The sequence below is a fragment of the Chiloscyllium punctatum genome, chromosome 17 (assembly GCF_047496795.1).
Source record: "Chiloscyllium punctatum isolate Juve2018m chromosome 17, sChiPun1.3, whole genome shotgun sequence".
In the NCBI taxonomy this organism is placed as follows: Eukaryota; Metazoa; Chordata; class Chondrichthyes; order Orectolobiformes; family Hemiscylliidae; genus Chiloscyllium; species Chiloscyllium punctatum.
In genome coordinates this window covers 92,506,510-92,532,506 of record NC_092755.1, presented here as the reverse complement: position 1 = coordinate 92,532,506, position 25,997 = coordinate 92,506,510, and the positions used below count along the sequence as shown (strand labels likewise).

The window sequence follows — 25,997 nt, the reverse complement described above, 5'->3', positions numbered from 1 at the left end:
AAAAACAAAGGAATTCAAACCAAACAAAGCACAGTGGACCTCAATCTATTTGTCGTGTTTCCCTTTCTCAGTGCCAACTTTAACACCTTTATTGCTGAACAAAAACCGCGGGCACAATCCTAATAACAATAAATAATATTGTGAAAGGAAAGTAGCTTCCCTCTGATTGCGCACAAGTTTGATTCTAATTTAACAGTTTTCAAAACAACACTTGCAATATAAAATATTTCTGTTTCGGGTATAACGATCATACCCGCATGCGGCCTGGTACATTCCCAGATTCCTAGCTAGTCCAATCGGCCCTAATGGAAGCCATTAGCCCAGAAGATGCTGACGCCCATAGCGGACTCACCGAGACACTGGGACTGGAGGAGGCGCTCGGGGTCGGAGAGCGTTGCACCGTAACCAAGGCCATCAGGAAAGGCGAGCAAAGATCGCACCCCGGCAGGTGAAATGCGGGAGGCTGAGGCCCGGAGGCGGGGCTGATTGATTACCCGGACCGTTAGAAACGTTAGCACGGCTCGCGCGAAGCGCTGAGGGGATGTGGATGCGCGAAAGCGAGGCGCGCGCCCACCCAGAGACAGGGAAGGGAGTGAGTGAGTAAGTGAGCGAGCGCCCGCCTGTGCACCCATGGGAAGAGCGCGCGCACCCTCTCGCCAACGAGAAAAGCGCATGGGCCCCCGGGCAGAAAGAGAGACGGTCGGCTACGAGGTTGAGGGAGAGTGGTCTGGGAATTAAATACCTCCTGTCCTTTGGAGGTGATCTTGTTTTCGCTTCCTGTGAGCCTGTTTGTCTATAATCAGTATGTCTTCCCAAAACAAAAGACAGGGAAATCTTGCCGAACAGGGTATGGCCCAGGGAAGAGCGGATTATGGCGAAGATGTGGGTCTGAACTTTCTAAAGGAGTAGCTAGTTAACGTTGGGTGATAGACCATTTTTTGTTCACATCACTGTGGGTTCTTTATGCATAATTCGATATTGATTGTTTTAGAATCTTGTCTCGTATGAACTGAAATTTATGCAAATGTATGGATTAGGAGCACGAGTCTCTGTTCTGACACTCAGTAAGATCATGGCCAACCTGCTAACTCTTCGTTCTGACCTACTCGCCACGAACATGCCAACCGATCCTTATCAAGAATCTAATTACCTCTACTTAAAAATATTCAAGGACTCTGTTTTCACCCTCTTTTGAGAAAGAGGTTTCAAACACTGTTAACTCTCTTTAAGAAAAGTAAGTCCTCCTCTTGTTAAATGGACAGTCCTTTATTTTTGAGCATTGACACTTTGTGCTGCACACTCACTTCAGATGATGTGTTGAATTTGTCACCTCTGTCAAACTGAGCAGAATATCGAGAACGGTTGGTTAAATGTATATTGGCCTGAAGTCCCTTGAAGCCCTTAACAAAATTTTTTTTTCAGTTTTGTGGTTGAGAAGCATCAAACAGACAGAAACAAAGTCTCCAGGAAGAAGTCATGATTTGGAGATGCCAGTATTGGACTGGGGTGTACAAAGTTAAAAGTCACACAACGCCAGGTTATAGTCCAACAGGTTCAATTGGAAGCACACTAGCTTTCGGAGTGTCGCTCCTTCATCAAGTGGTTGTGGAGGACACAATTGCAAGGCACAGAATTTATAGCAAAAGTTTAGAGTGCGATGTAACTGAAATTATACATTGAAAAATACTTTGATTGTCTGTTGAGTCTTTCATATAAATTCATGTAAAACTCCATTATCTCACTTTTTAGATTAGAATCAATCTAAACATCATTGCACAGGCAGAGAACACAGGGGGCAAACACCTTCAACATATTATCTAGCTAACACCAATTGTTACAGTTAATCTGAGAAGTAACTTTTTAAAAAAAAGTTTTGTGATTTACACGTGAAAAAAGTGAAGCTATCGTGGTATTTGAACAGATGAAAGCCTCGACAGACAATCAAGGTATTTTTCAATGTATAATTTCAGTTACATCACACTGTGAACTTTTGCTATAAATTATGTGTTTTACAATTGTGTCCTCCACAACCAGCTGATGAAGGAGCGGTGCTCCGAAAGCTAGTGTGCTTCCAATTAAACCTGTTGAACTATAACCTGGTGTTGTATGATTTTTTTAATCCAGGAAGGAGGTGTAACTGGAATAACATTGTGTTAACACAGTAGTGTGACGGTATGCTCTGTTGAGTCCCCTAGTTTTACATTATGCATTCTTTACAACATCATGCTTTCACCATCTGGAAAGCTGTCAGATATTTAACAAACATGTTGTGAGATGTACAAAAGATCTTGGAAAAACCAGCCAATCAGTTTCAACCAGGATTTCTGTTCCAAACAGATTAATTGTTTCACAGTGATAAGATACTTGGCCATGCCCTGAAATCCTTATACATTACATTCAAGATCTCAGCTGTATCACTGGTAGGAGGTCCTTCTCTATAGAGAGAAAAGACAACATGAGTTGTTTCTCTTTGCAGCTAATTACACAGTGACATGCAAGCCAGTAATTTCAGGAACCCAAGCAGAGCGAGGACAGTCAAATTTAGTTCTTCGTTCTGAAGAAGTCATACCAGACTTGATACATTAACTCATTTCATTCTCCACAGATGTTGTCAGACTTGCTGAGTTTATCCAGCAATTTCTGTTTTAATTTCTTGATAAACTCAGCAGGTCTGGCAGCATCTGCAGAGAGAAATGTGAAATTAACATTTTGAGTCCAGTGACCCTTTATCATGGAGTTATGATCCTTTAGTTTCTTGTGATCATTTGTCAGGCTCACTGGATTTTAAATGCTGCTGGATTTGCCACGTTTGTTTTCAACCCTTGAACAAAACAGTTTGCTAGGCAAATTAAGAGGACAGGGTCTTGTGATCCTTTGTCAGGGTCATTGGACTTGAAATATCAATTCTGTTTTTCTCTCTACAGATGCTGCCAGAGTAATTTCTGTTTTTCTTTCTGGAGAAACTCAGCAAATGTGACAGCATCTGTATAGACAGAGGGTGGCTGTGGAGGGTTGTTTTTCAGACTGGAGGCCTGTGACCAGTGGAGTTGCCACAAGGATCGGTGCTGGGTCTTTTACTTTTTGTCATTTACATAAATGATTTATGAGAGCGGTTAGTAAGTTTGCAGATGACACCAAAATTGGAGGTGTAATGGACAGCGAAGAGGGTTACCTCAGATTACAACAGGATCTGGATCAGATGGGCCAATGAGCTGAGAAGTGGCAGATGGAGTTTAATTCAGATAAATGCAAGGTGCTGCATTTTGGGAAAGCAAATCTTAGCAGGACTTATACACTTAATGGTAAGGTCCTAGGTAGTGTTGCTGAACAAAGAGACCTTGGAGTGCAGGTTCGTAGCTCCTTGAAAGTGTAGTTGCAGGTAGATAGGATAATGAAGAAGGTGTTTGGTATGCTTTCCTTTATTGGTCAGAGTATTGAGTACAGGAGTTGGGAGGTTATGTTGCGTCTGTAAAGGGCATTGGTTAGGCCACTGTTGGAATATTGCATGCAATTCTGGTCTCCTTCCTATCGGAAAGATGTTGTGAAACTTGAAAGGGTTCAGAAAAGATTTACAAGGATGTTGCCAGGTTTGGAGGATCTGAGCTACAGGGAGAGGCTGAACAGGCTAGGGCTGTTTTCCCTGGAGCGTCGGAGGCTGAGGGGTGACCTTAAGGTTTACAAAATTTCTGAGGGGCATGGATAGGATAAATAGGCAAAGTCTTTTCCCTGGGGTCGGGCAGTCCAGAACTAGAGGGCATAGGTTGAGGGTGAGAGGGGAAAGATATAAAAGAGACCTACGGAGCAACTTTTTCACACAGAGGGTGGTACGTGTATGGAACGAGCTGACAGAGGAAATGGTGGAGGCTGATACAATTGCAACATTTAAGAGGCATTTGGATGGATATATGAATAGGAAGGGTTTGGAAGGATATGGGCCGGTTGCTGGCAGGTGGGACTAGATTGGGTTGGGATATCTGGTCGGCATGGACGGTTGGACCGAGGGGTCTGTTTCAATGCTGTACATCTCTGACTCCGAGTTAACATTTTGGGTGGAATAACCCTTCTTTAGAGTTTCTCCAGCACTCTGTTAGCGCACAGTAGTTTGTTTTTCAATACACAACACAATTCTAGTAATTAATCTGTTTATAATATCGTATGGATATCTAGCTTGAATTTATATAGTCCATTTCATGCAGACTTTGATATAGCTATAATATAAAGGATGTTCCAAAGTACTTTACAGCAAACAAAGTACCTTTCTAGAAAATACAGCAGCTATTTTACTCACATCAAGGTTCCACAAGCAGCAGTGATAATGACCAGATATGTATCTGTGATGTTGGTGGAGAGATGAGTACGAGTAGAGATGTAGACAGAATAATCTATTAATCCTGATGCCCAAGCTAATGCTCTGGTGGCAGGGGTTCAATCCCAGTATGCTAGTTAGTGGACTTTAAGTTCCTTCTGGAAGTGAAAACTAGTCTCAGTAATAGTGAACTAGAAACTCTCATTAATTGTTATAAAGACTCATTTATTCACTGAGGTCCGTTAATGTATTTTAATCTGCCATAATTTGGCCTACATGTGACTCCAAACATCCAGCCATATGTATTCTGAAGGGTCACTGGACTCAAAACGTTATCTGCCTTCTTTCCCCAGATGCTGCCAGATTCGTTAAGTTTCTCCATCGATTTCTGTTGTTGTTACATAATAATGTGATTGGCTTTTAACTGCACTCTGAAATGACCTAGCAAGCTGCTTAGTTCAAGGGGTAAAAATACAAAGTGCTGGAGAAACTCAGCAAGTCTGACAGCATCTGTAGCGAGATAAACAGAGTTAACGTTTCAAATCCAGTGAGCCTGACAAACAATCACAAGAACCTGAAGAGTCCTCCCTTATAAAGGGTCACTGGACTATGCTGCCAGACCTGCTGAATTTCTCTAGCACTTTAAGATTTACAGCTTTGTTTTTATTTTAGTTTAAGCAGTGATTGGAGATGGGCAACAAATACAGACCTTGCCAATGACAACAATATCTCTTGGATAAAACAAATCTATGCTGTTTTTCAAAATTATGCCATGGGATCTTACTTGAGAGAATAGTGTGAGCCTCATTTATGATTCTGTACCAATGCCTCACTACTGCACTGAAGTGATAATCAATAATCTAATCTAAAAGTATGTTATGCCAGAGACTGTTATTGGCCTTGCAAACAGGTTGGTTAATAATTTATATAATGGTTACTGTATTGGAGAAGGAAAGGTCAAAAGCTATTTTCTGAACACGAGAGACTAAAATCAGACCTCTGCTGGAACACTTTATTTGATCTGTCTGTATTTGTTTTATTTCAGACATTAGATGATCGACACAAGAAAATGCAAGTTGCAGTGATTGGTGCTGGTGTGATTGGTTTGTCTACAGCTCAATGCATCATTGAACGCTTTCACTCTGTAGTCAAACCATTGAATATTGTGGTTTACGCAGATCAGTTTACGCCGCATACTACAAGCGATGGAGCCGCAGGATTATGGCAACCATATGTGCTAGATCGAGGAATCCCAGAGGAAGTGTAAGAGAAAACAGTAGGAAATCAGAAATAGAAATGCATTCCATTACATGACAATTAAAAATGATGGAGGTTTCATGCAGCAGTTTTATCTTATGTTTTAGTATTTACTATATTTAGTATTTACTATTTCCTATATTTTTACTTTTTTCTTTATCTAAAGATTTCGGCTGTTGTGAGGATTTAATTGCATTGGTGTTAGAAGCTTTCTGGTTGAATATTATTAATGAGTGATTACAATCATTGGCTTATTATTTTGAGCCTTGCAACCAGTTATAATTCTGTCCTCCCCACTTTTTACCGAGGTTTCTGGATAGTGAGCAGGAGCAGCAATCCAAGCAGTTTTTTTTTCTGTAAACTCAGATTCACCAAGCTCAAGTGTAAAATCTGTAACTACTGCCTAGCTCAGACTGACAAACCAAACCTTAATCACTCATTAGTTAGCCAGGTGGAAAGCCCCATTCTTTTGGTTTTTGTTATTTTGAAAGAACTAGAAGATTTTTTACAAAAGAAAACTTAAACTAAAAATTCTTTGCAGAAAGGTCTAGACTGAGTCCAAAAGTACCATAATGTGAGATTTATTATAGTACATAAATGAGTTTCAGTAAACTACATAATATTTTGTTATGCTATAATTCTGCTTCTAACTGACCTGCCTTTATTTAGTGAGTTTATAGGCTTTATGGTCTCTCCTTTGTGTGCACAGCCAAGCCAAGAAAATCTGAAGAAGAAAAAGTATAAACTCATGTCGTCACATTACATGGTTAAGTGAATTGCTGCATATTATGATATTGCAGGGCTCCGCTTTGAGCTTTGAAGCCCTTTAAAGAAAGTTAGTACAGGTAAACAACCCTTTATCCGAAATCCGAAAAGCTCCAAAGTCCAAAGGTTTTTTTGTGAATGTTTTTTCTCATTAACAAGGTTGTTTGGCTTGCAAACAGTTAACCCAGGTTGACACCCACTCGATGCATGTCACTCAAATGCGACATGGTGGTGGTGGAGGGGGGGAAATGTGACCCAGCACTAGCAGACCTCAATTCTGTCTCAAGGCCCGTTTTACTCGGTGAGTCTGCTCCTCCGGTAAGATTTTTTTCAAATTTCACCGTCAAACTGTCACTTATTCAGAATTTTTCGAATTTCAGAATTCCAAAAACCAGCTGGTCCCAACCAAACATTTCGGATAAAGAATTGTGCACCTGTAGCAGTTTACACTTATACTCAATAACTGCAGTAGAATAGAACTCATAGTGAACTATAGCCCCACCGGTGTATTTGAAGTCAGGGATGGGGGCTTGTAAATTAAATGGGTTGCCAACCTGGTGTCTGCCTGTCTTTCAGCCTATTGAGGCCCTTAAGTGGACAATTAACTGCCACCAAGGGCCTTATTTGATCCACACTAAAATATTTCAGTCTGTGGGGAGATGAAGACAGATGGAAGGTGACCAACTGGGAGTTTTCACTGCACAGATTAATGACAGGCAGGAAGGAAGACATTATTTTTGACAGCTTTCTTAACCTATAATGGTACCCCCTCCTCCTCTCCCAAAATGGTGCACTGCCTTTGTCCCCTCATCCATCATGCGTGATTATTTCCACCCTCTCCTCAGAGTCTCTCAGCCATGCCTGGAAATTTCTGGAATTGCATAAGTTTGCTATCCATTTTATCTTCCTGAAAACTGCTTGTGGGCCTAGTGATGACTATTCTCTTCTGGTTCTCCTGAGGCAAAACCAATCAGCTTGATGGGGTGCTAAGATGGAACTTCCTTTCCCTGATGAGTGGAAGTCTCACACTTCCCTTATTAAGGTTCTTGTACAGTGTTATTGTTGTGGGTCAGCTCCACTTCATCTTAGCACAGTGGCAATGGGTTTTTAGCTTAGGAAAGGGGGAGGTTAGGGTGCTGTGAAATCCACCCCTTGATCTTGGTGCTATTGTATAAATATAGATGTGGTCCCTATGGTAATTTGAATAATATGCTGTCATAGTAGTTTAATATTTACTTCATTTTTTTCTCTTTTACACTATTGAAATGTTCTACAGTTGGTAAACATTTACTTACGACATTGCTTGAGTGTAACCATGGATTGTGTCATATTTCCTTATGTTTTAACTGCAGCAAATGGAACAAGGAAACATTTGAATACCTTCTGAAGTATGTGAATTCACCTGATGCCAATGAGATGGGCTTGTTTTTGCAGTCTGGATACAACATCTTCAAAGAACCACTGCTGGTAACTATTTATTCCAAATATGAACATGTTTAATTAAAACAATTGTCTTCCCACTGTGCTCTTTGCAGCCTTGTAATTGTATTTCTGTTATGTATCATGAAGGATTAGTGAACATAATCTTTGTGGATATGTGTTCTTTCTATTTCTTGAGATTTAACTTCTCAATTTTAATGGTGGTAGCACTGCTGCCTCACAGCACCAGGGACACACTCAGTACACAGCAACCTGCTCTTTCTAAATATGAGCATTGATCTAAACTCATACAGGAAACTTATTGGCTCCGTCTTAATATCATTCTACACCTACATCATTCTAAATGTCAGTGGACCTGTCCCAATGACCACTAATCTCAGAAAGCTAGGTAAACGGAAACGTAGCCCAATGGAATATAGTTTTGTTTATCAATACTCACACACTTTATCTGTTATCAATTGAGATTATGGTAAGGAAACAAAAATTAATTTGTGTGATTGTAACATTTCAGGACTTGAGGAAAATTAATCTAACATTCTTTATTCATTTTTCTTCACTTTTCTTCACAGGACCCATCCTGGAAAGATGCTGTTTTGGGGTTTAGACATTTGACAGAAGAAGAACTCAAATTGTTTCCTGGATTTAGGTATTTATTTTCCCTAAAATGTTTTTGCAGATAGTGGTATTAGTGTGTTCCTGGAATGCAGAAATTGAATCTAAAGTTAAACCATCTCTAATTTATCCATGGACATTGGTTTGAACTCCAGGTGGACGATCTTTTAGTGCAGGTGATCAGCAATGAAAGTTAAAACTATTAATCCAAGTTAGCAATACTCATTTTCAATTTTGTAATGTGTAGGATTATCGATGACCCTTTTTCCAAACACCTACCTGCTGACCATGCTGATAGTGCTAAACTCCAATTCATGTAGGTTGGTCATTATAGTTGAACAGGTGATGCAGCAGCTACTCCTTTAAGGAAAAGTAATTTGCAGCCACTGTGCCTGAGTTCCCATTCAATTCAATGTTTTTAAGGCATATGTTTTCAGAGGAGAAATTAATTTGTATTTTGGGCCCTTTCTTATCTGAACAGACCAGAGTAATCAGCTACGTGCAAAATTGTGCTCCTTCTTCATTTAAACGTTAAACTATCAGTACTTTCTGGCTTTAGTACTTTTGAAACTAGGATTTATTTATTATAAGACAAAATACAAAGCTTAATAATTAATTCTCCTGCTAAATCCTGTTAGTAGTCATAGGTAAAGAAGTATTCTCCTAGATACTGCTCTAAACCACCTACCATTCAGCAACTTAAATGCAACTTGTTCCTGGATGCTGTAAGTTCTAAAAAAAAAAGGTCATAGGACTCAAAGCATAAACTCTGTCTTAGAGTAAATGGTCCAAAAACATTAGCCAAAGAGCTAAGATTTAAGTAGAATATTCAGCAAGAGGGAAGTAGTCTCAATGCAGAGAGTTTTAGAAATTGAATTTCAGCAGTCAGGACCAGAACAGCGGTGAGTGGTGGAAATTGGGCATGTACATGACACCAGCTGTAAAGGCACTGAAATCTCCAAGACCTTTAAGGCAGGAAGAAATTACATGAAGAGGAATGAAGACACGGAGGGATTTGAACATGGCATTCTTCCTAAAATTATACATGTCATTTTAAACATGTGAGTTTAGTGTCTCACTGCAAGAAAAAATACAGTGAAACAAGTTGAGGAACCATGTCCTCTGTTTCCTACATGTAATGAAATTGCAAAAATTTCATAAATCGTGAGGTCTACAGTTTCATATACTGAATAAATCTTGCCCACCACTGAGTTTTGGACCGACCCTAAAACCAGCAAATCAGCTTCTCACTTAGGGATGTTCTCTGTTTTACAGCCATGGATGGTTTAACACTGCACTAATGTTGGAGGGAAAGAGCTACTTACCATGGTTGATGGAGAGGTAATAAATAATCCTTTTTATCCATATTATTTCTGCTCATATTTAACCAGCTTTCAATTCATGCTTGAGGATCTCCGTTATTTTGAGGACAACGGTACATGCCGCAAAATAAAATTAAGCCTTCATTTAAGGTTTTATCTAATGGAGAATTCTTCTATCCCGTTTCTGAATTGGGAGCCATTGCCGTAAACGCCCAAGATTAACTGTCTATAAGCCTCACATTAGTGGTAGGGAAATTATTGGAAATGATTCTCAGGGACAAGGTCTATATGCAATTAGAAACAAGTAGACATTAACAATAGACAGCATGGTATTTTATGGGGAATGTCATGCCTCATAAATTTGATTGTGTTTTTTGAGCAGGTGACGAAGATAATTGAGGGATAAGTGGTTGATGTTGTCTGCATGAACTTCAGTAAAGCTTTGACAAGGCCCCTCATAGCAGACTGGCACAAAAGGTGGAGTCACATGGTATCGGGGCGTGCTGGCAAGATGGATACAGAACTGGCTTGGTCATAGGAGACAGAGTAGAAGGATGCTTTTTGGGATGAAAGGTCCAGACTACTGGTGTTCCACAGGGACCAGTGCTGGGACCTATGCTGTTCATGGTCTGTATAAATGATTTGGAGGAAAATGTGGCTGGTCTAATTAGTTTGTGGACAATACAAAGATTGGTGAAGTTGCGGATAATGAGGAGGATTATCAGCAGGATGTAGATCAGTTGGAGACATGGGCAGAAAAGTGGCAGATGGAATTTAATCCACACAAATGTGAGGTGATGTATTTTGGAAAATCAAGTACAGGTGGAAATTATACAGTGAATGGCAGAACCTTTAGGAGTATTGATATGCAGAGGGATCTGGGTGTACAGGTCCACATATCACTGAAGGGGGCAGCGCAGGTAGATAAAGTATTTTTTTTAAAAAGCCCTGTGGCAAGCTTACCTTCACTGGAAGGGGCATTGAATATGAGGATAGACAAGTTATACTGCAGCTTTTTAGAACTTCAGTTAGGCCACACTTGGAATATTGCATGCAGTTCTGGTGACCACACTACCAGAAGGATATGGATGCTTTGTAGAGAATGCAGAAACAGTTTACGAGGATATTGCCTTGTATGGGGGCTTTTGGCTATGAAGAAAGTTTGGGTAGACTGGGTTTGTTTTCATGGGAAGGCAGGAGGTTAAAGGGTGACTTGATAGAAGATTATAAGATTGTGAATGGCATGGATAGAGTGGGAAAGTATGAGTCTTTTTCCCAGGCTGGAGGGGTCAGTTACTAGGGGACACTGGTTCAAGGTGGTGGGTGGGGGGGATTAAAAGAGATGTGTGACGCAAGTTTTTCACACAAAGTATGGTGAATGATTGGAATGTGCTGCCAGAGGAGGTAGTGGAAGCAGACACAAAAGCAGCATTCAAGAAACACCTGGACAAATACATGAATATGAAGGAAATAGGGGGATATAGATACTATATGTGAAAACAGTTTTACTATGGAAGGGCAAAGTTTGTTGGTGCTGGCTTGTAGGGCTGAAGGGCCTGTTCCTGTGCTGTTTTGTTCTTTGTTCAGTGACTGTAGTGCCTTCAACAGTGATTTCTCATGAGTCCTATTGCAGCTAGAAAGCATTGAATAACAAAGAAAATATGAGATGGTTACTTTTTAGTAGAGATAGCGTAAAGTTTATTCCTGTACTGTAGATATTCTATAAATACATAGAAATACAATTTGAAGCAATGGTAAGGATTCCAGTGACAAAGTTCACAGGCATTTTTTGTTTATTTAAGGTTAAAAGAACACGGAGTCTGGTTTGTCCAAAAGAAAATACATTCCTTCCAGGAGGTATTCTTGATTGATTGATTTTATGACATATAATCTCTGAGATACATTTCTATGCATCATTATGCTGCTTGTATATCTATGTTTTGGGATATTAGTGTATTCTTACACATACATGTATAAAACAAAGTATCTTTGGTAGTTATCTCCAGATTTTGATGTGGTAGTGAATTGTACGGGCATTCGAGCACAAGAGCTGCAGCCAGACCCAGAACTGATACCTGCTCGAGGACAGATCATAAAGGTGAGTGAGTTTACTTTACATCTTATAATCACTGGGGGAATCAGAAGAATAAGTGATCATTCGTCTTTTCCCATTTCATTAATTCTTCACAACAAATACCAAGTGAGTGCCAAAAGAGCACTTTTTTCACTTAGAGACAAAAAACCTGCAGATGCTGGATTCCAAGGTTGTCAAGCAGAAGGCTAGAAGAACACAGCAAGCCAGGCAGCATCAGGACAAAGCATCTGCAGTTGTTTTGTCTTTAATCAAGTTTGTACCACTGTGAAGTCTTTTCAAAAGCTTTCACGAAGACATTTCTCAATATGTATCTGTAACTAGAATGCTGAGTTTCCATGAATTCTTTGGTGTCTAACACCCTTGCACTTAATACACTATGTGTGATAGTTGTGTTAATGTGCAAGTTAGCACTAACAGAATATATATCAGACTGTCTTTACTGAAAGCAATGGGAGTGCCAAATCTGTATTGGCATAAATACTGATCTGAAATCACCTGATGCATGGGAAACCATGCTAGCAAAATATTCCTTTTGCAGTTTAATTTACTTGAATTCACCCACTACAGTTGGGTTAATTGGAATTTTATTCCACAAAAATACCATTTTAAAACTGAGTAAAAATGTATCCTGCATTAACACTGCTGAAAATATCTGAATATTAGATTGCTATTTTCGTGTATAGTAGTAATAATTTGGCAAATAATTTACCACAGTCCTAGAATTGCTCCCAATATATTTAAAATACAGTTATACAATATTTTTCACTTGTTTCAGGTTAGCTAATATTTTAGTCATTTAATCTCACATCTATTTAAAATCTTCAGGTTTATGCACCATGGATAAAGCACTTCATTATTTCACATGATCAAAGGGCTGGAATTTATTCCAAACCATATATTATACCAGGGTAAGTATAAACAAACCATTTAAAGGACTGATAACTACAATGGTAACTATTACGAACCTTGATAAGGGAGCATTTTGTCTGAATGGAAAAAATAAATAAATGTTCTGATAGTCGGTCCTCTTGAATTTTTCCTTGCTTTTTTACCTGTTGGACAACATGATTTTTGATTTTGATTATTTCTGACCTTCTTCCCCCCCTCAGCTCTATTGCTTCTCCTACATTTATTTTTCAACATTTTATTTGAATATATAGCTAAAAATGGGCTGTGACAGAGAGCTTTATAAGCTAGTTATTCTTGGGTCTATAAAGATGCTAATCCAGAAAGAATTTTGTTCACAGAACAAAGCAATGACAAAGCAGTCTTCCTTCAATTCCGGATAAGCCCCTTCTTTATTTTTTGATCTATCCTCCCCTGTACTGATGTTGATGGGTGCAATCAAGCTATGAAATATGAAAAACAGCAACTTTCAACCTTTACTTTTTTCCCTGCTGAAAAGTATCAATCCTCTTTATATTGTATCTTTTCGTAGTTTATGTGTAACCTTCAGAATAGCTGGGGTACTTGATGAACAAAGACTCAGGATTTGTTGATTCCCAAATAATGAACTGTCTATCAACTAAACTTTTGTGACAAGGGTTAGAGTTAAATAGTTAACTGGAGCAAGGTCTCAGTCTGTGAAGTGATCAATTTGAGAGACAGCATCAAAGTGTGATGTCACAATGAAACAGGTAAATGATTGCTGGGTGAGTGGTTTTTTTTCTCATTTTTCTTTTAAAAACAAGGGTTATTTATTAGTATTTGTAAGGTCCTGTAAGTGACGATAAAGTTTCTATCCATGATAAAATCTGTTGACTTTAGAAGGGATCTTAACTATAAATGATGATTAAAGATGTCAAGGCAAGGAATGAACAGTTTCGGCCTATATTCTGTGGAATTAAAAGAATGAGGGGAGATCAAACTGAGGTATTCAAGATGATAAAAGGTGTGGTAAAATAGATGTGGAGAGGATGCTTCCTCTTGTGGGGCATTCTAATATCAGAGGTCATCATCTTAGGGTAAGGGGTAGCAAATTTAAAACAGAGTTGAGAAATTGCTTCTTCCAAAGGGTTGTGCATCTGTGGAATTTGCTACCCCAAAGTATGGTGGATGCTGGGACAGTTAGTAAATTTAAAGAGGAGTTAGACAGACTTTTAATTGGTAATGGGTTGAAGGGATGTGAAGAGAAGGCAGTAAAATGGGGTTGAGGAGCATATCAGCCATGATCGAATAGTGGAGCCGGTTCAATGGGCTGAATGGCCTAATTCTGCTACAATATCTTATGAACTTATAATGTGATTTCAGGATATGGAGCTACTGGATGCCTGTGTGATCCAGGGCAAATGCATCAGTCGTAAATATTTGCAACTTGAGGTTCGGTTTTATGGATTTTAAAAGGTTGAAACGAAGAAAACATATTTTCATTTTATACTTTTGTAGATTTGGCAACCAGATTTTGTCAGTCAATGATAATACTTAGTAAGATTAGAAAAAAATTGTGGATAGCATAATGGAAAGGGGTCACATTTGAATGAATGACAAAATTTCTCATTGATAAAGAGGATAATTTGGTAATTATGAATTTAGAGATATGGTGCAAATTTGAGCATAATAGGTTAGATTTTCTGAGGAGTGACAATCATGTGCAGATTGTCACTTCACTTCTTTTTTGGGGCTATTTTCCCTGGAGGGTCAGAGGCTGAGGGTGACCTTATAGAAATTTATACAATCGTGAGAGGCATAGATAGGTTGAATAGCCAAGGTCTTTTCCCCAGAGTAGGGAAGTCTAAAACTAGAGGGCATAGATTTAAGGTGAGAGGGGAAAGATTTAAAAGGGATCTAAAGGACAACTTTTTCATGCAGAAGGTGGCTCGTGTATGAAATGAATTGCCTGAGTAAGTGGTGGAGGCTGGTATAATTACAATATTTAAAAGGTATCTGGATAGATATATGAATTGGAAGGGTTTAGAGGGATATGGGCCAATGACTGGCAAATGGGACTAGATTAATTTGGGATAACTGGTCTGCACGTATGAGTAGGTTTGAAGGGTCTGTTTTCATGCTGTACAGCTCTATAACTCTATGAACAACAGAGCTTCACATTTCTGACAAGAGATGCCAATTTGGTTCCTTCAGAAATGCTGAACTGTACTTCCAGTCTAAAGCTCACTCGTAACAGAAGGAATATCAGAAGGCAATCAATGTTCCCTTTTTTCACAGCTTCTGTGAAAGGATAAGTACATAAGTTGGTGTGAGTTTAAGGTGATGGGGTAGGGTGTTAGGTAGGTAAAGTGACAGGTCAGGCAAGTTGCCAGTGCAAAAGGTGGCAAGGGACCAGGTAAGTTGTTATATGCTTAAGATAGGCTGGCATGAGTGGGAGATATCAGGTTGGAGGCAGGTGGTGGGAAAGAGAAAGGTTATTGTAGAGATGATAATAATTGTACAGCATGGGAAACAGGTTGGGCATACTTTTAAAAGTTGCTGCGTATGGATTATGAATATGCATATTCTAAAGAACTTGTAGAATGTGATGAGGAACCAGGTACCTTTCGACGATAAGTTGCAAGCTATGAGGATCAAACCTTTGCATTTGGCAGTTTGTCTGATTAGAGACACCAATTAGTAGACAAATGAATAAAAGCTGCCAAAGAGCAAAAATTGCAAAGCAGGGAGAACTTTTGTCTGTGACAGACGTGGCACATAGCAAACAGGACTTCGAGGAATAGGTATATCATTACAGATATATAAGTTTAAAGCAAGGATAGTGACATGATATTTTGAAGGTAAGTTGGGGCACCAAGATAAAAGAATAGATTGACCTAAAATTTCACCCAACAATTAAAAAAATTTTCTTGGTTTTATGGAAAACAGATGTTTAGAGATGGGGTCAATTGGCATTAAATCTGCATTTCTGCAGAGAGGTCAGCTTAAAAGGGAAGAGTTCTTCACCCTTCTAAAGAGGAATCCTATGCAGAATGGACATTAAGTTAAGTGAATTCATACATGACCTAAATGCTATCTATAGAGTCTGGTACTCCCCAGTAAGGACTGTCTTAATAAAATCCGGTTGTATTCAGTTGAAACTAGACCCTATCATGATTTACTGGCACCATGAAGGGCAGCTTTCAGGAACCTTTATGATGGATGTTCAATTTTTTATTTTGTCTGCTTTTTGTCAGTTTATGTAAATGATTTGGATGTGAATGTAGGAGGTATGTTTAGTCGGTTTGCAGATGACACCATAATAGGTGGTGTGATGGACAGTAATGGACCTATATCTCAGAGTACAGTGGGACCTTGATCAGGTGAACTGAGGAATGGCAGATGGAGTTTAATTTAGATAAATGTGAGCTGTTGCATTTTGGTAAGGCAAACTAGGGCAGGACTTACACAGTAAATGGTAGGGCCCTGGGATGTGTTGGTGAACAAAGAGACCTAGGGTTACAGGTGCATAATTTCTTAAAAGTGGAGTCACTCGTTGACAGGGTGTTGAAGAAGGTGTTTGGCAAGCTTGCATTCCTTGGTCATAACATTGAGTGTAGGAGTCCGGATGTCATGTTGTGGTTTTACAGGACATTAGTGAGGCCACTTTTGCATTTCTGCATATAATTTGTTTGCCCTTCTTTAGGATGAATGTTGTTAAGCTTGAAAAGATTTACAAGGATGTTACTAGGACTGGAGGGCTTGAGCTACCAGGAAAAGCTGAGTGAACTGGGTGTTTTTCCCTGGAGCGTCAGACACTGAGGTGTGACCTTATAGAGGTGTATCAAATCATGAAGAGCCATGATCTTTTCCCCAGAGTAGGGGAGTCCAAAATTAGAGGTCATAGTTTGAAAGTGAGAGGGGAAAGATTTAAAAGGGACCTGAGGGGTAAGTTTTGAGCAGAGGGAGTTGCATGTCTGGAACGAGCTGTCAGAGGAAATGTTGGAGGTGAGTACAATTAGAACATTTAAAAGGCATCGATATGTATATGCGAATAGGAAGGATTTAGATGGATATGGTCCAAATGCTGGCAAATAGGACTAGGTCGGATTGGGATGTCTGGTTGGTGCAGATGAGTTGCACCAAAAGGTCTGTTTTCATGCTGTATACTATGGTGTGAGAGCATTGAATTTGTAAACATTTTTCATAAACGGGCTGAAAACAGAATTCAAAATTTAAAGTCAGACTTCAATGGCTTTTAAGTACATGGACTGGCTATCAGGCAGAATGATCAAGTGTTGCTCAGCATCAGCAATCTTATTTAGAAAATGTTAGCCCCATTGCAGTTAGTCAAAGTAGTGCCTCAAAAAGATGCAGCGGCTTTCACAACTGAACTGTCGTAATTGCAAAGACTAATTGGGCAGCTGAAATAGTTCAACATCCAAACAAGGCAAGATGACAGTTTATTTTTTGTTAAGTACAGCAATGAAAACCTCATGCAGATGATATTATTCAAGTGAACGAAAGTTTTCTTAAAAAAATTAAGTTGCAGCATTGTATATTGAAATTTCCATCATTGAAAGATGCCAGGAATATGAAATCTTACTGATGCGACCTCTCTGATGGGTTCTCCAATACAGGAGGGTTTATATTTTCCCTTTTAGAAAAGCGAGGAAAATTTGAGAAGCTAAAAAGATCAAAAGAGTTCTGAGAAGTACCTAGCAGCAGAAACTCTTGTTGAGGTGGTTGATGTGGTACTTTTCTTATCAATGATATTAGAAGAAACTCTTAAAAAGGAATTCAGCAGCAAAACCTGTGGATTGGCATTAACCAAAATGCATGAATTTAAAAAGACTGCACATTGAGATTGTAGCTATTTGTCTTCAGAAGAAAGGAGCAAGTTCCAAAAAATATTAGAAATACTAGAAAAAGGATGTTTGGAACTGTAATGGGCACTAAATAAAGGAAACAGTAATATAATCTCTTCGCATTTTACTTCAAAAAGATTTAAAAATCTGTAATTATCAAGTAGGATCCCGCAAGGATGCAGAGATGAATTGAAACAAGAGAACAGGTGATAATTTGGCGAGCACTTGATGAGAAAAATTGTATATGGGCAACCAAATGTGTTCTTGGAGTTCTGTGATTTGTAAAGTGGAATAAAACATTGACTAGAAAGTATATGCTCGACTGTAACCAATATTTTAACCATTGCCATTTCACAAAGTTGAGTGCCATCTTCAACTCGAAAATTGCCTTGCAGTCAGTTTTGCTGTTTTTTTTTAAATTTTAGAAGCAAATTAGTAACTGTGGGAGGAATCTTCCAACTTGGGAATTGGAATGAGGAGAATGATCCCAAAGACCACAACATAGTGTGGGAAGGTGGATGCAAGCTTGTACCTAGTCTGAAGGTTGGTTCTAAACATTTTATTCCACTATATTGGAAATCAGAATTCATGTGGAGAATAATAAACATGTGGAAGCCATCTATATGAATGCCTGTCAATTCATTAAGGAAATAATTTTTTTCAGAATGCCAAGATTGTCGAAGACTGGACTGGACTTCGACCTACCCGGAACAGGATTCGAATAGAGCGACAAATCTTTAATACAGGGCCAAAGAAATTTGAGGTATGACACCAAAACAGAAAGAATAAATTTTAAGATTTAAACATGGATAAAAGATTTAAACTCTGGAGGTGGGGTGAGAATATTTGCTCTTGGCTTAAATTTGATCATGTGTGGCATCAAGGAGTCCTAGCAGAATTTGAATCAGTGAGATGATGTGCTCGGTGCCAAGCACAAAGGAAGATGTTGCTGGTTGCCAGAGGTAAATTATCTTATCCCAGAACATCACTGCAGCAGGTTCTTGTAGTGTACTAGGTCTAACCCCCCCCATCACAAGGGCAGAATTAAGGATGTTTGCTGATACTTGCACCATGTTCAGCACCTTTCATTATACCTGAAGAAGTCCATGTCCATATGGGCAAGACTTGCAGAACATGCAGGCTTGGCTGATAAGATGCAAGTAACATTTGCTATTGGTAGGGAATGACTGTTTCCAACTAGAGAGAACCTAACCATCTCCTGCCTTTCAATGGCACTATCAACATCTTGGGGTGACCATTAACCAAATTGAACCAACCGTATAAATTTGGTGCCTACAAGATAATGTTAAAAATTATGAATTCTGCATGGACTAACTTATTTCTTGTCACTCTAAGTCATAAGCCAGGAATGTGATGGAATTGTCTTCCTTTATCCAGCTGGCTGCAATTCCAGTTACACTCAAGAATCTTGAGACCAGAGATGAAGTAGTCTGCTTGTCTGGCACTCATCCATTACCTTCAACATTCATCCTCTTTACTGTTTAACAGATTGAAATCCATGGGTTGAATTAGGCAGCAAAAGAGTTTGAGATTGTTTTAAATTTTATTGTATTGACCACAAACACCAGTATCTGACTCTTCCTCCTGGATCCTTTATCCAGAAGCCACAGATGACGCCATTACCACCCCTTGCATTTGGGAGAAACCAATGTAAAAGTCACTCAACTGGCAATAACAAGTACTGCTTAACAGTGACAGTGTTACAAGAACTAAAATTCAAAAATGAGAAAGGAGGAAAACAAAGGGAGTGAGGTAAACTTATTCAAAATGTAATTGGAGAAGCAAATTATTCACTCCAGCCCTTGGTGCCTATCTATCTGAGAAACCTAGCTCTTTGGGCAGTATGGTGGCTTAGTGGTTAGCACTACTGCTTCACAGCACCAGAGACCCGGGTTCAATTCCCACCTTGGGCAACTGTTTGTGTGGAGTTTGCACGTTCTCCCCATGTCTGCATGGGTTTCCTCTGCGTGCTCTGGTTTCCTCCCACTGTCCAAAGATGTGCAGGTCAGGTGAATTGGCCATGCTCAATTTTCCTTAGTGTTAGGTGCATTAGTCAGGGTGGGTTGCTCTTCGGAGGGTCGGTGTGGACTTGTTGGACCGAAGGGCCTGTTGCCTCTAAATACCCCTCCAGCTTTTTGAGCTCACCCACCATCCTTAATTAGATTGAGAACCTGGTCTTTGGTCATTAATTCACTGCCAGAAGCAAAATCACAAATGACTGTTTCCAGGTCCTGAAACTGTCCCCGAGAGAAGCAATCTCAATCTCGGTTTCCTGATCTTAGAACCACGGTATATAAGGCAATGCAAAGATTCAAGTGAATTTGCTTTCCTTTGGAAATGAAGAACACTTTTAGAGGTTGTACATGTTATGCATCAGGCCAGACCTCCTCAAAATATTTTAAGAAGGTAGCCTAGACCCTAATTTTTTATTTTAAAGGTAGGTGTGCAGTGGATATTCCAGGAGTGTTCCCGCTGGTCAACCCACTTGGTTTTAAGCAAAACAAAATTTATTTAAACATTATAGTTGAAAGACAAACAAAAGAAAACAGAATTTAGAATAACTTAACTAGTTGAAAACTCAACTAACTTAATATAACAACTTAACTGAGCAACTGTTTCAATTCCTGCAACACCCATAAACACATTCCTTGGCAATAGGTAAATTCAGACATCAGTTTTTACAGGATGAGGAAAACATTTCCAAAGAGACATCAGATAAAAAGCCAGTCAGGAACCATTTGCTGAAGCTTGGAACCTTTCTCCACTGCTGCAGCTTCTTACTGTTATAGCTAAACCAAACTAGAAAAATCCTGAAGTGGGAAAACTGGCCACTCCCCTGTCGTTGTTAAATTAGGCTCTTGCCCAGACATTTTGACACCTCTGCCTTTACGACCTCTCTTGAATAAAATTGAGGACAAAGTGACCTTGTTAAAGTAACAGCATCGTCATAAGATTTTGAATTTTAAAATCATTCTGCAATTCTTGTAATTGGAATAGAGAATATCAGTCAGTGTTTCTGTGATGAAAGATTTGTGCTTAAAGATCTGGTGTCCTTATCAGTTAATAGGGATGTTAGCTTTTGTCTGAGAGACTCCCCTGCAGGCTCCTGACAAGAAAGAACATTTGTAACTTTTCCAACAGGCTGGTTGAAGAAACTAAGTTAAATAAAGTTTTAGAAGGATGGTGCGAGGGATATGGAACACTTAAATAATATGCCGTTCCCACACTGGGTGATTGTTAGAAATAGGAGAATTTCAGCCCGTTCAGCCTGTTGACCATTCAATATGATCATGGCTAATTTAATCATGGCCCCCAACTCGACCTTCCTGTCCATCTCCTGATTGAAGTATCCCTTGTTTTATTTCATCAGATTTGATCATCCTGCAAGCTATTCAGAAAGAGGTCTTTAGTTTAAATTACATACGTAAATGACTGGCCATTTCAGCAGTGTTCACCGTGATAAAATATAACATCACCATCTTCTGGTAAAATTAGATTACTTCATGAAAAATACTTGCCAGAATTTCCACAAAACAAAATAAAATAGTATATAAAGTTAATTATCATGTACTTGTATTATGGGCTTGAATTAGGCACAGTGGCATATTTGGTAGTGCAAACTCCCATGCCTTATTTTTCATGGGATTTGAAGCCACTGCTAAACTGGTGTCTTAGACTCTGTCTGAAATGGATGCAGGCTCATTTTCATATTGAAATGAGGTTCCTGCACTCTTTGTAGACATGGACTCCTCAGTTCATCTGTTTTAGTCAGAGCTTGCAGTGAGTAAAATAATCTTTTTTTTTGCAGAGCTGAATGCTCCTCCTGATTCCAGACAATTGCAATCCATCCTCTAGTCTTAGAACATTATCTCTGAGTCTTCGTGTGATCCATACTTCTTAGGGCATAGACAAGGAAACTGTAGCGGTGATGCCCGCAACTGCTTTGAGTTATTTTGGTTGTGCCTCAAGATGATTTTCTTTTGGTGTACATTGCTGAAATAGCACTCTGAATAGGCACCTGCAACTCAAATTATTTTGACCAGGTTTTGCCAAAGAGGAACACTGAAGAATATAGCAGCTTGCATTTCATAAATTCAAAAGTAGTGGAAGTCAGAAGTGGGACCATCATAACCTGAAAAAAAGGAACCACAATTAAACTTTAAAACGGAAGGGAGACTACATCAGAATTTTAACCTATGTCACCTAAATGTATGGTCAAGTATATGTATGCATCTTCTGTTGTTTTGTTAATTTCCAGCTTGCCATTCTTTTTTTTTCAGTATCTAATTTGTTGATCTCCAATCATATATTTTTGATTTGATGCATAGAAGGACCAGAATCTTCCAGTTTAATCATGGTCTCTTGATCTTGTAGGTGATTCACAACTATGGTCATGGGGGTTATGGTCTGACTATTCACTGGGGCTGTGCCATGGAAGTAGCAAACATCTTTGGAAGGATCCTTCAAGAGAAGAAACCAAGCTGGAGATCCCGGTTGTAATGATTCAAAGTCACACTTACCTGTCTGCCTTGCTGTCACTTCTGCTTTTTCAAATGATGATGATAAATAGCCCCAAAACAAGTAGAAACTTCTCCTCGTTAACCCAGATTTTCATGAATTGGAAAGCCTCCCAAGATATTTGAAAATGACAGACTGATTCTGCCCCCATTCTTGGCACTTCCAAATTTCACTGGCACAGGATATTGTTGTGGGTAGTGAACCCATACCCTGCATTTTATTTTTTCTTAATTATTCACTCGTGCAACGTGGGCGTCACTAGCTGGCCAGTAGTAATTGCCTGTCCCTAACTGTCCTTGAATGGAGTGACTTGCTAGGCCATTTCAGGGGGGAGTTGAGAGTCAAACACATTGCTGTGGGAGAGAAGTCACATGTAGGCCATACCATGTGGTGATAGTGGACTTCCTTCCCTGAAGGACATTAGTGAGCCAGATGGGTTTTTCAATAATTGGCAATGGTTTCACAGTTATCAGTGATTTGTCCAGCTATTTGTTTCCCTATTGAATTCAATTCCACCATCTGCTGTGATGCAATTTAAACCCAGGTCCCTGGAACATTAGCTGAGTTTCTGCATTAATAATCTAAAGATAAAACCACTAGGCCATTGCACCCCTGTATGAGGATAGGCATTTCCTAGCACATGCAATTTTCATGGAATTGGGCCAGATTCTGGAGGGGGTGTCAAGAGCAATAGACTGGATTCAGGAATCTTTTCAAAAGGTTTTACCTGTGCTACTTCTATGCCTTCCATTCTCCTCCATTTCAATTTAGTGCCATCTCATGTTGCCACACAACTTCCTGGCCCCTTACTGCCTCAGTGCCTATTCCTGTTCTACCCAACCCCTTCATGCAAACCCACCATCTTTCTCTGCTCGTTTACCAAATATGCACTGTGGGCAGAACCAGTGAACCATATAGTAACAATGACAAGTGTAAGACTACTCAGAAAAAAACCCATTCACAGTTGTTTAAGAAAAAGAAACTCCTGTTCATAAAACCATTTAAAAGGTTCAATGAGATAGATTTTTAAAGTATAAAATGGAAAGGCTTTAGCACTTAATACCCCCAAATGTTATGAAAATAAACTTTAAATCATTAACATAGTGCTTCCCAAGCTTTCTCCCACTGTGACCCCATTTCAGAACTTGAAAATTGTTGCTAAATGTACACATAATTCATGCCAGATACTTGCTGGTGAACTTTGGAAATTTGTAGTAGGGAATCACTGTGTTAATCATTTTGTGGCCCAGTGCAGTGGTACAAATTCATACTAATGTGATTTTGTTCCTTACTTTTTTAAACGCTGATTTTTTTTCTTTCCAGTCTACATTTCAGACATGACAGGTGATCCAGAGCACTGCTCTTTTTAAGCTGTCTGGATATCCTAATTTGTCTTGGTCTGACATGATAAATTGTCCAGACAAATGACAGGAGAAAAGATTAGTATTCTAATTCTTTCATCATGTTAATCAATTTCTTTTAAAGAGAAAAATCTGCAACTTACACATGAGCATTAATCATAAGCTGAATTATCTCACCAGCTGCAGAACTTTTTACATTTAAATTGTTCTACTGTGAATTTTATTTGCAGTGGTTCATAGTATCAAGCTATTTTTGTCTGCTTTTTGTCATTTATAGAAATGATTTGGATGTGAATACAGGAGGTGTGGTTAGTAAATTTGCAGATGACACCAAAATTGGTGGTCTAATGAGCAATGAAGGTTTTTGTAAAACTGAATTATTATATTATGTAAATTATATAACAGAAAATATGGGGGATGATAAGTAAGTTTAGCTGTGATGACATGAAAATTGGTCAAGTGGTTGACAGTAAGGGAGATGGTCTTAGGTTATAGGAGGGTACAGAAGGATTGGGAACATCAATAGCAGATGAAATTTAACTCTGGTAAATGTGAGATGATGCACTTTAGACAAAATAAGAAAACAAGGGAGTACTCTATGAACTGTGGGACACTAGGAAGCTCAGAGGGATCTTGGAGTGCTTGTCCACAGATTTCTGAAAGCGGCAGAACAGGATTATAAGATAGTTAAGAAGGCATGCGGGACACTTGCCTTTATCAGTCATGCATAATTAATTTTTAATTTAAAAAATACTTTATTCATAAAAAAATGTGTGTGTGTGTGTGTTTGTGTTCTGTCCTGTCCAGTAGCATATTAAGGAAACAGACAAGCATTGGAGTTTGACTGTATCCAAACAAACTGAAGACATTTCTTACAGGCGTTTGAGGCACTACAAGAGTCCAATAACTGAGCGGGCCCCTATTTAACTTCAGCAGGAAGACCTCAGATGGTGGTGTTTACCATTGCGTCTTAGTGGGGATGGGCAGGAATGGGATGGGATGGGATTGGGGGGTGTTGCCGTGAGGACTGCACCAAGATGTTACCTGGAATGGAGTAGGTTAGCTATGAAGAGAGGCTGCATAAGCGAGTATTGTTTTCTTTAGAGCAGAGAATGCTGATGGGATCTGATTGATGTGTATAAGATTATGAAGTGCATGGACAGTGTGAACAAAAACTATCTGTTCCCCTCAGTAGAAAGGTCCATAATGAGGAGTCATAGAAAAACGTGAAGGTGTTTGTTTTGAAAGGGAGAAGAAAAGAGCAGATTATTAATTAAATGGAGAAAAACACTAGAAAGCTGCAACTCAAACGGACTTGGAGTACTTGTACATGAAACAGAGAAAGCTAGCACACAGCTGCAGCAGTTAATCAGGAAGGCTAATGGGATATTGGCTTTTGTTTCAAGGGGTTTGGAGTATGAGTCAAAGTTGTACTGCAAACATACAAGATGCTGGTGAGACCACATCCAAAGTACTGTAAGCCATTTTGGCCTCCTTATTTAGGGAAATATTTTATTTCATTGGAGACAGTTCAGGGAAGGTTCATTAGAATGATTCCTAGTATGGAGGGATTGACTTATGAACAAAGGCAAAACATTTTGGGACTCTACTAACTGGAGTTTAGACGAGGTGATCTCATTGAGCCCCTTAAGAATACTAAATGTTTCAACAGGATAGATGCTGAGAGGTTGTTTCCATTCTTGGGACAGTCTAGGACCAGAGGGCATAGTCTCACGATAAAGGGGAACCAGTTTAAGACTGAGATGAGGAGGAATTTCTTCTGAGGGTTGTGTGTGTTTGGAACTACTTGTCACAGTGCTTTGGAGGCAAAACTTTATGTACATTTAAGGCTGACATAAGTTCTTGATCAATAGGAGAATCAAAGTTTATGAGGAAAGGGCAGTAAAGTGAACACAAAGAATATTAATTTGGTCAAGAACATATTGACTGGTGAAACTATCTTATGGGGCCAAACTGCCTATGTTTTTTCTGATTTCTTATGGACCTTAAGGTGAAATGCAGGCAGTTTAGAGGGGAAATAAAAGACATTTTTTTCACCGAGGTGGGGTGGGAATCTGGAATGCACTGCCTGCAAAAGCAACAAGGTAAAAACAATGACTGCAGGTGCTGAAAACCAAATTCTGGATTAGTGGTGCTGGAAGAGCACAGCAGTTCAGGCAGCATCCAACGAGCAGCGAAATCGCCGTTTCGGGCAAAAGCCCTTCATCAGGAATAAAGGCAGTGAGCCTGAAGCGTGGAGAGATAAGCTAGAGGAGGTTGGGGGTGGGGAGAGAGTAGCATAGAGTACAATGGGTGAGTGGGGGAGGAGATGAAGGCGATAGGTCAAGGAGGAGAGGGTGGAGTGGATAGGTGGAAAAGAAGATAGGCAGGTAGGACAAGTCCGGACAAGTCAAGGAGACAGTTACTGAGCTGGAAGTTTGAAACTAGGATGAGGTGGGGGAAGGGGAAATGAGGAAGCTGTTGAAGTCCACATTGATGCCCTGGGGTTGAAGTGTTCCTAGGCGGAAGATGAGGCGTTCTTCCTCCAGGCGTCTGGTGGTGAGG

At 39.4% G+C, this 25,997-nt stretch overlaps 2 protein-coding genes across 8 annotated transcripts in view; one reads left to right on the top strand and one right to left on the bottom strand.

Annotated features, from left to right (window-relative positions):
- LOC140488125 (protein phosphatase Slingshot homolog 1-like) overlaps positions 1 to 511 on the bottom strand; it is a 125,304-nt gene extending 124,793 nt beyond the window's left edge. For 3 of the 4 annotated variants that reach the window (XM_072587925.1, XM_072587926.1, XM_072587928.1), the window contains exon 1: positions 353 to 511. In XM_072587925.1, coding sequence (XP_072444026.1) covers positions 353 to 415 — 63 coding nt within the window. In that variant the 5' untranslated portion in view covers positions 416 to 511. The remainder of the gene's footprint in view (positions 1 to 352) is intronic. The other variant, XM_072587927.1, reaches the window with a different exon arrangement.
- dao.2 (D-amino-acid oxidase, tandem duplicate 2) lies at positions 356 to 25,640 on the top strand. 4 transcript variants are annotated; one of them, XM_072587932.1, is made up of 11 exons: positions 356 to 448; positions 5,352 to 5,569; positions 7,681 to 7,795; positions 8,338 to 8,414; positions 9,656 to 9,721; positions 11,505 to 11,559; positions 11,699 to 11,800; positions 12,623 to 12,705; positions 17,958 to 18,075; positions 18,197 to 18,295; positions 21,928 to 25,640. In XM_072587932.1, exons 2-11 carry the CDS (start codon positions 5,376 to 5,378, stop codon positions 22,051 to 22,053), a joined length of 1,035 nt encoding a protein of 344 aa, XP_072444033.1. In that variant the 5' UTR covers positions 356 to 448; positions 5,352 to 5,375; the 3' UTR covers positions 22,054 to 25,640. The 4 variants fall into 4 exon arrangements, with proteins under 4 accessions (XP_072444033.1, XP_072444035.1, XP_072444032.1 ...); XM_072587934.1 differs by lacking the exon at positions 356 to 448 and adding an exon at positions 491 to 600; XM_072587931.1 differs by lacking the exon at positions 356 to 448 and adding an exon at positions 617 to 758.
- The last annotated feature ends 357 nt before the right edge of the window (positions 25,641 to 25,997 follow it).

What these genes read in the sequence shown, in the direction of transcription:
- dao.2 (XM_072587932.1), top strand. Translation starts at nt 5,376, where the DNA reads ATGCAAGTTGCAGTGATTGGTGCTGGTGTGATTGGTTTGTCTACAGCT. An exon ending in TCTTCAAAGAACCACTGCTG is followed by an intron (nt 7,796 to 8,337) that starts GTAACTATTTAT and finishes TTTTCTTCACAG; the next exon opens with GACCCATCCTGGAAAGATGC. An exon ending in TTACCATGGTTGATGGAGAG is followed by an intron (nt 9,722 to 11,504) that starts GTAATAAATAAT and finishes TGTTTATTTAAG; the next exon opens with GTTAAAAGAACACGGAGTCT.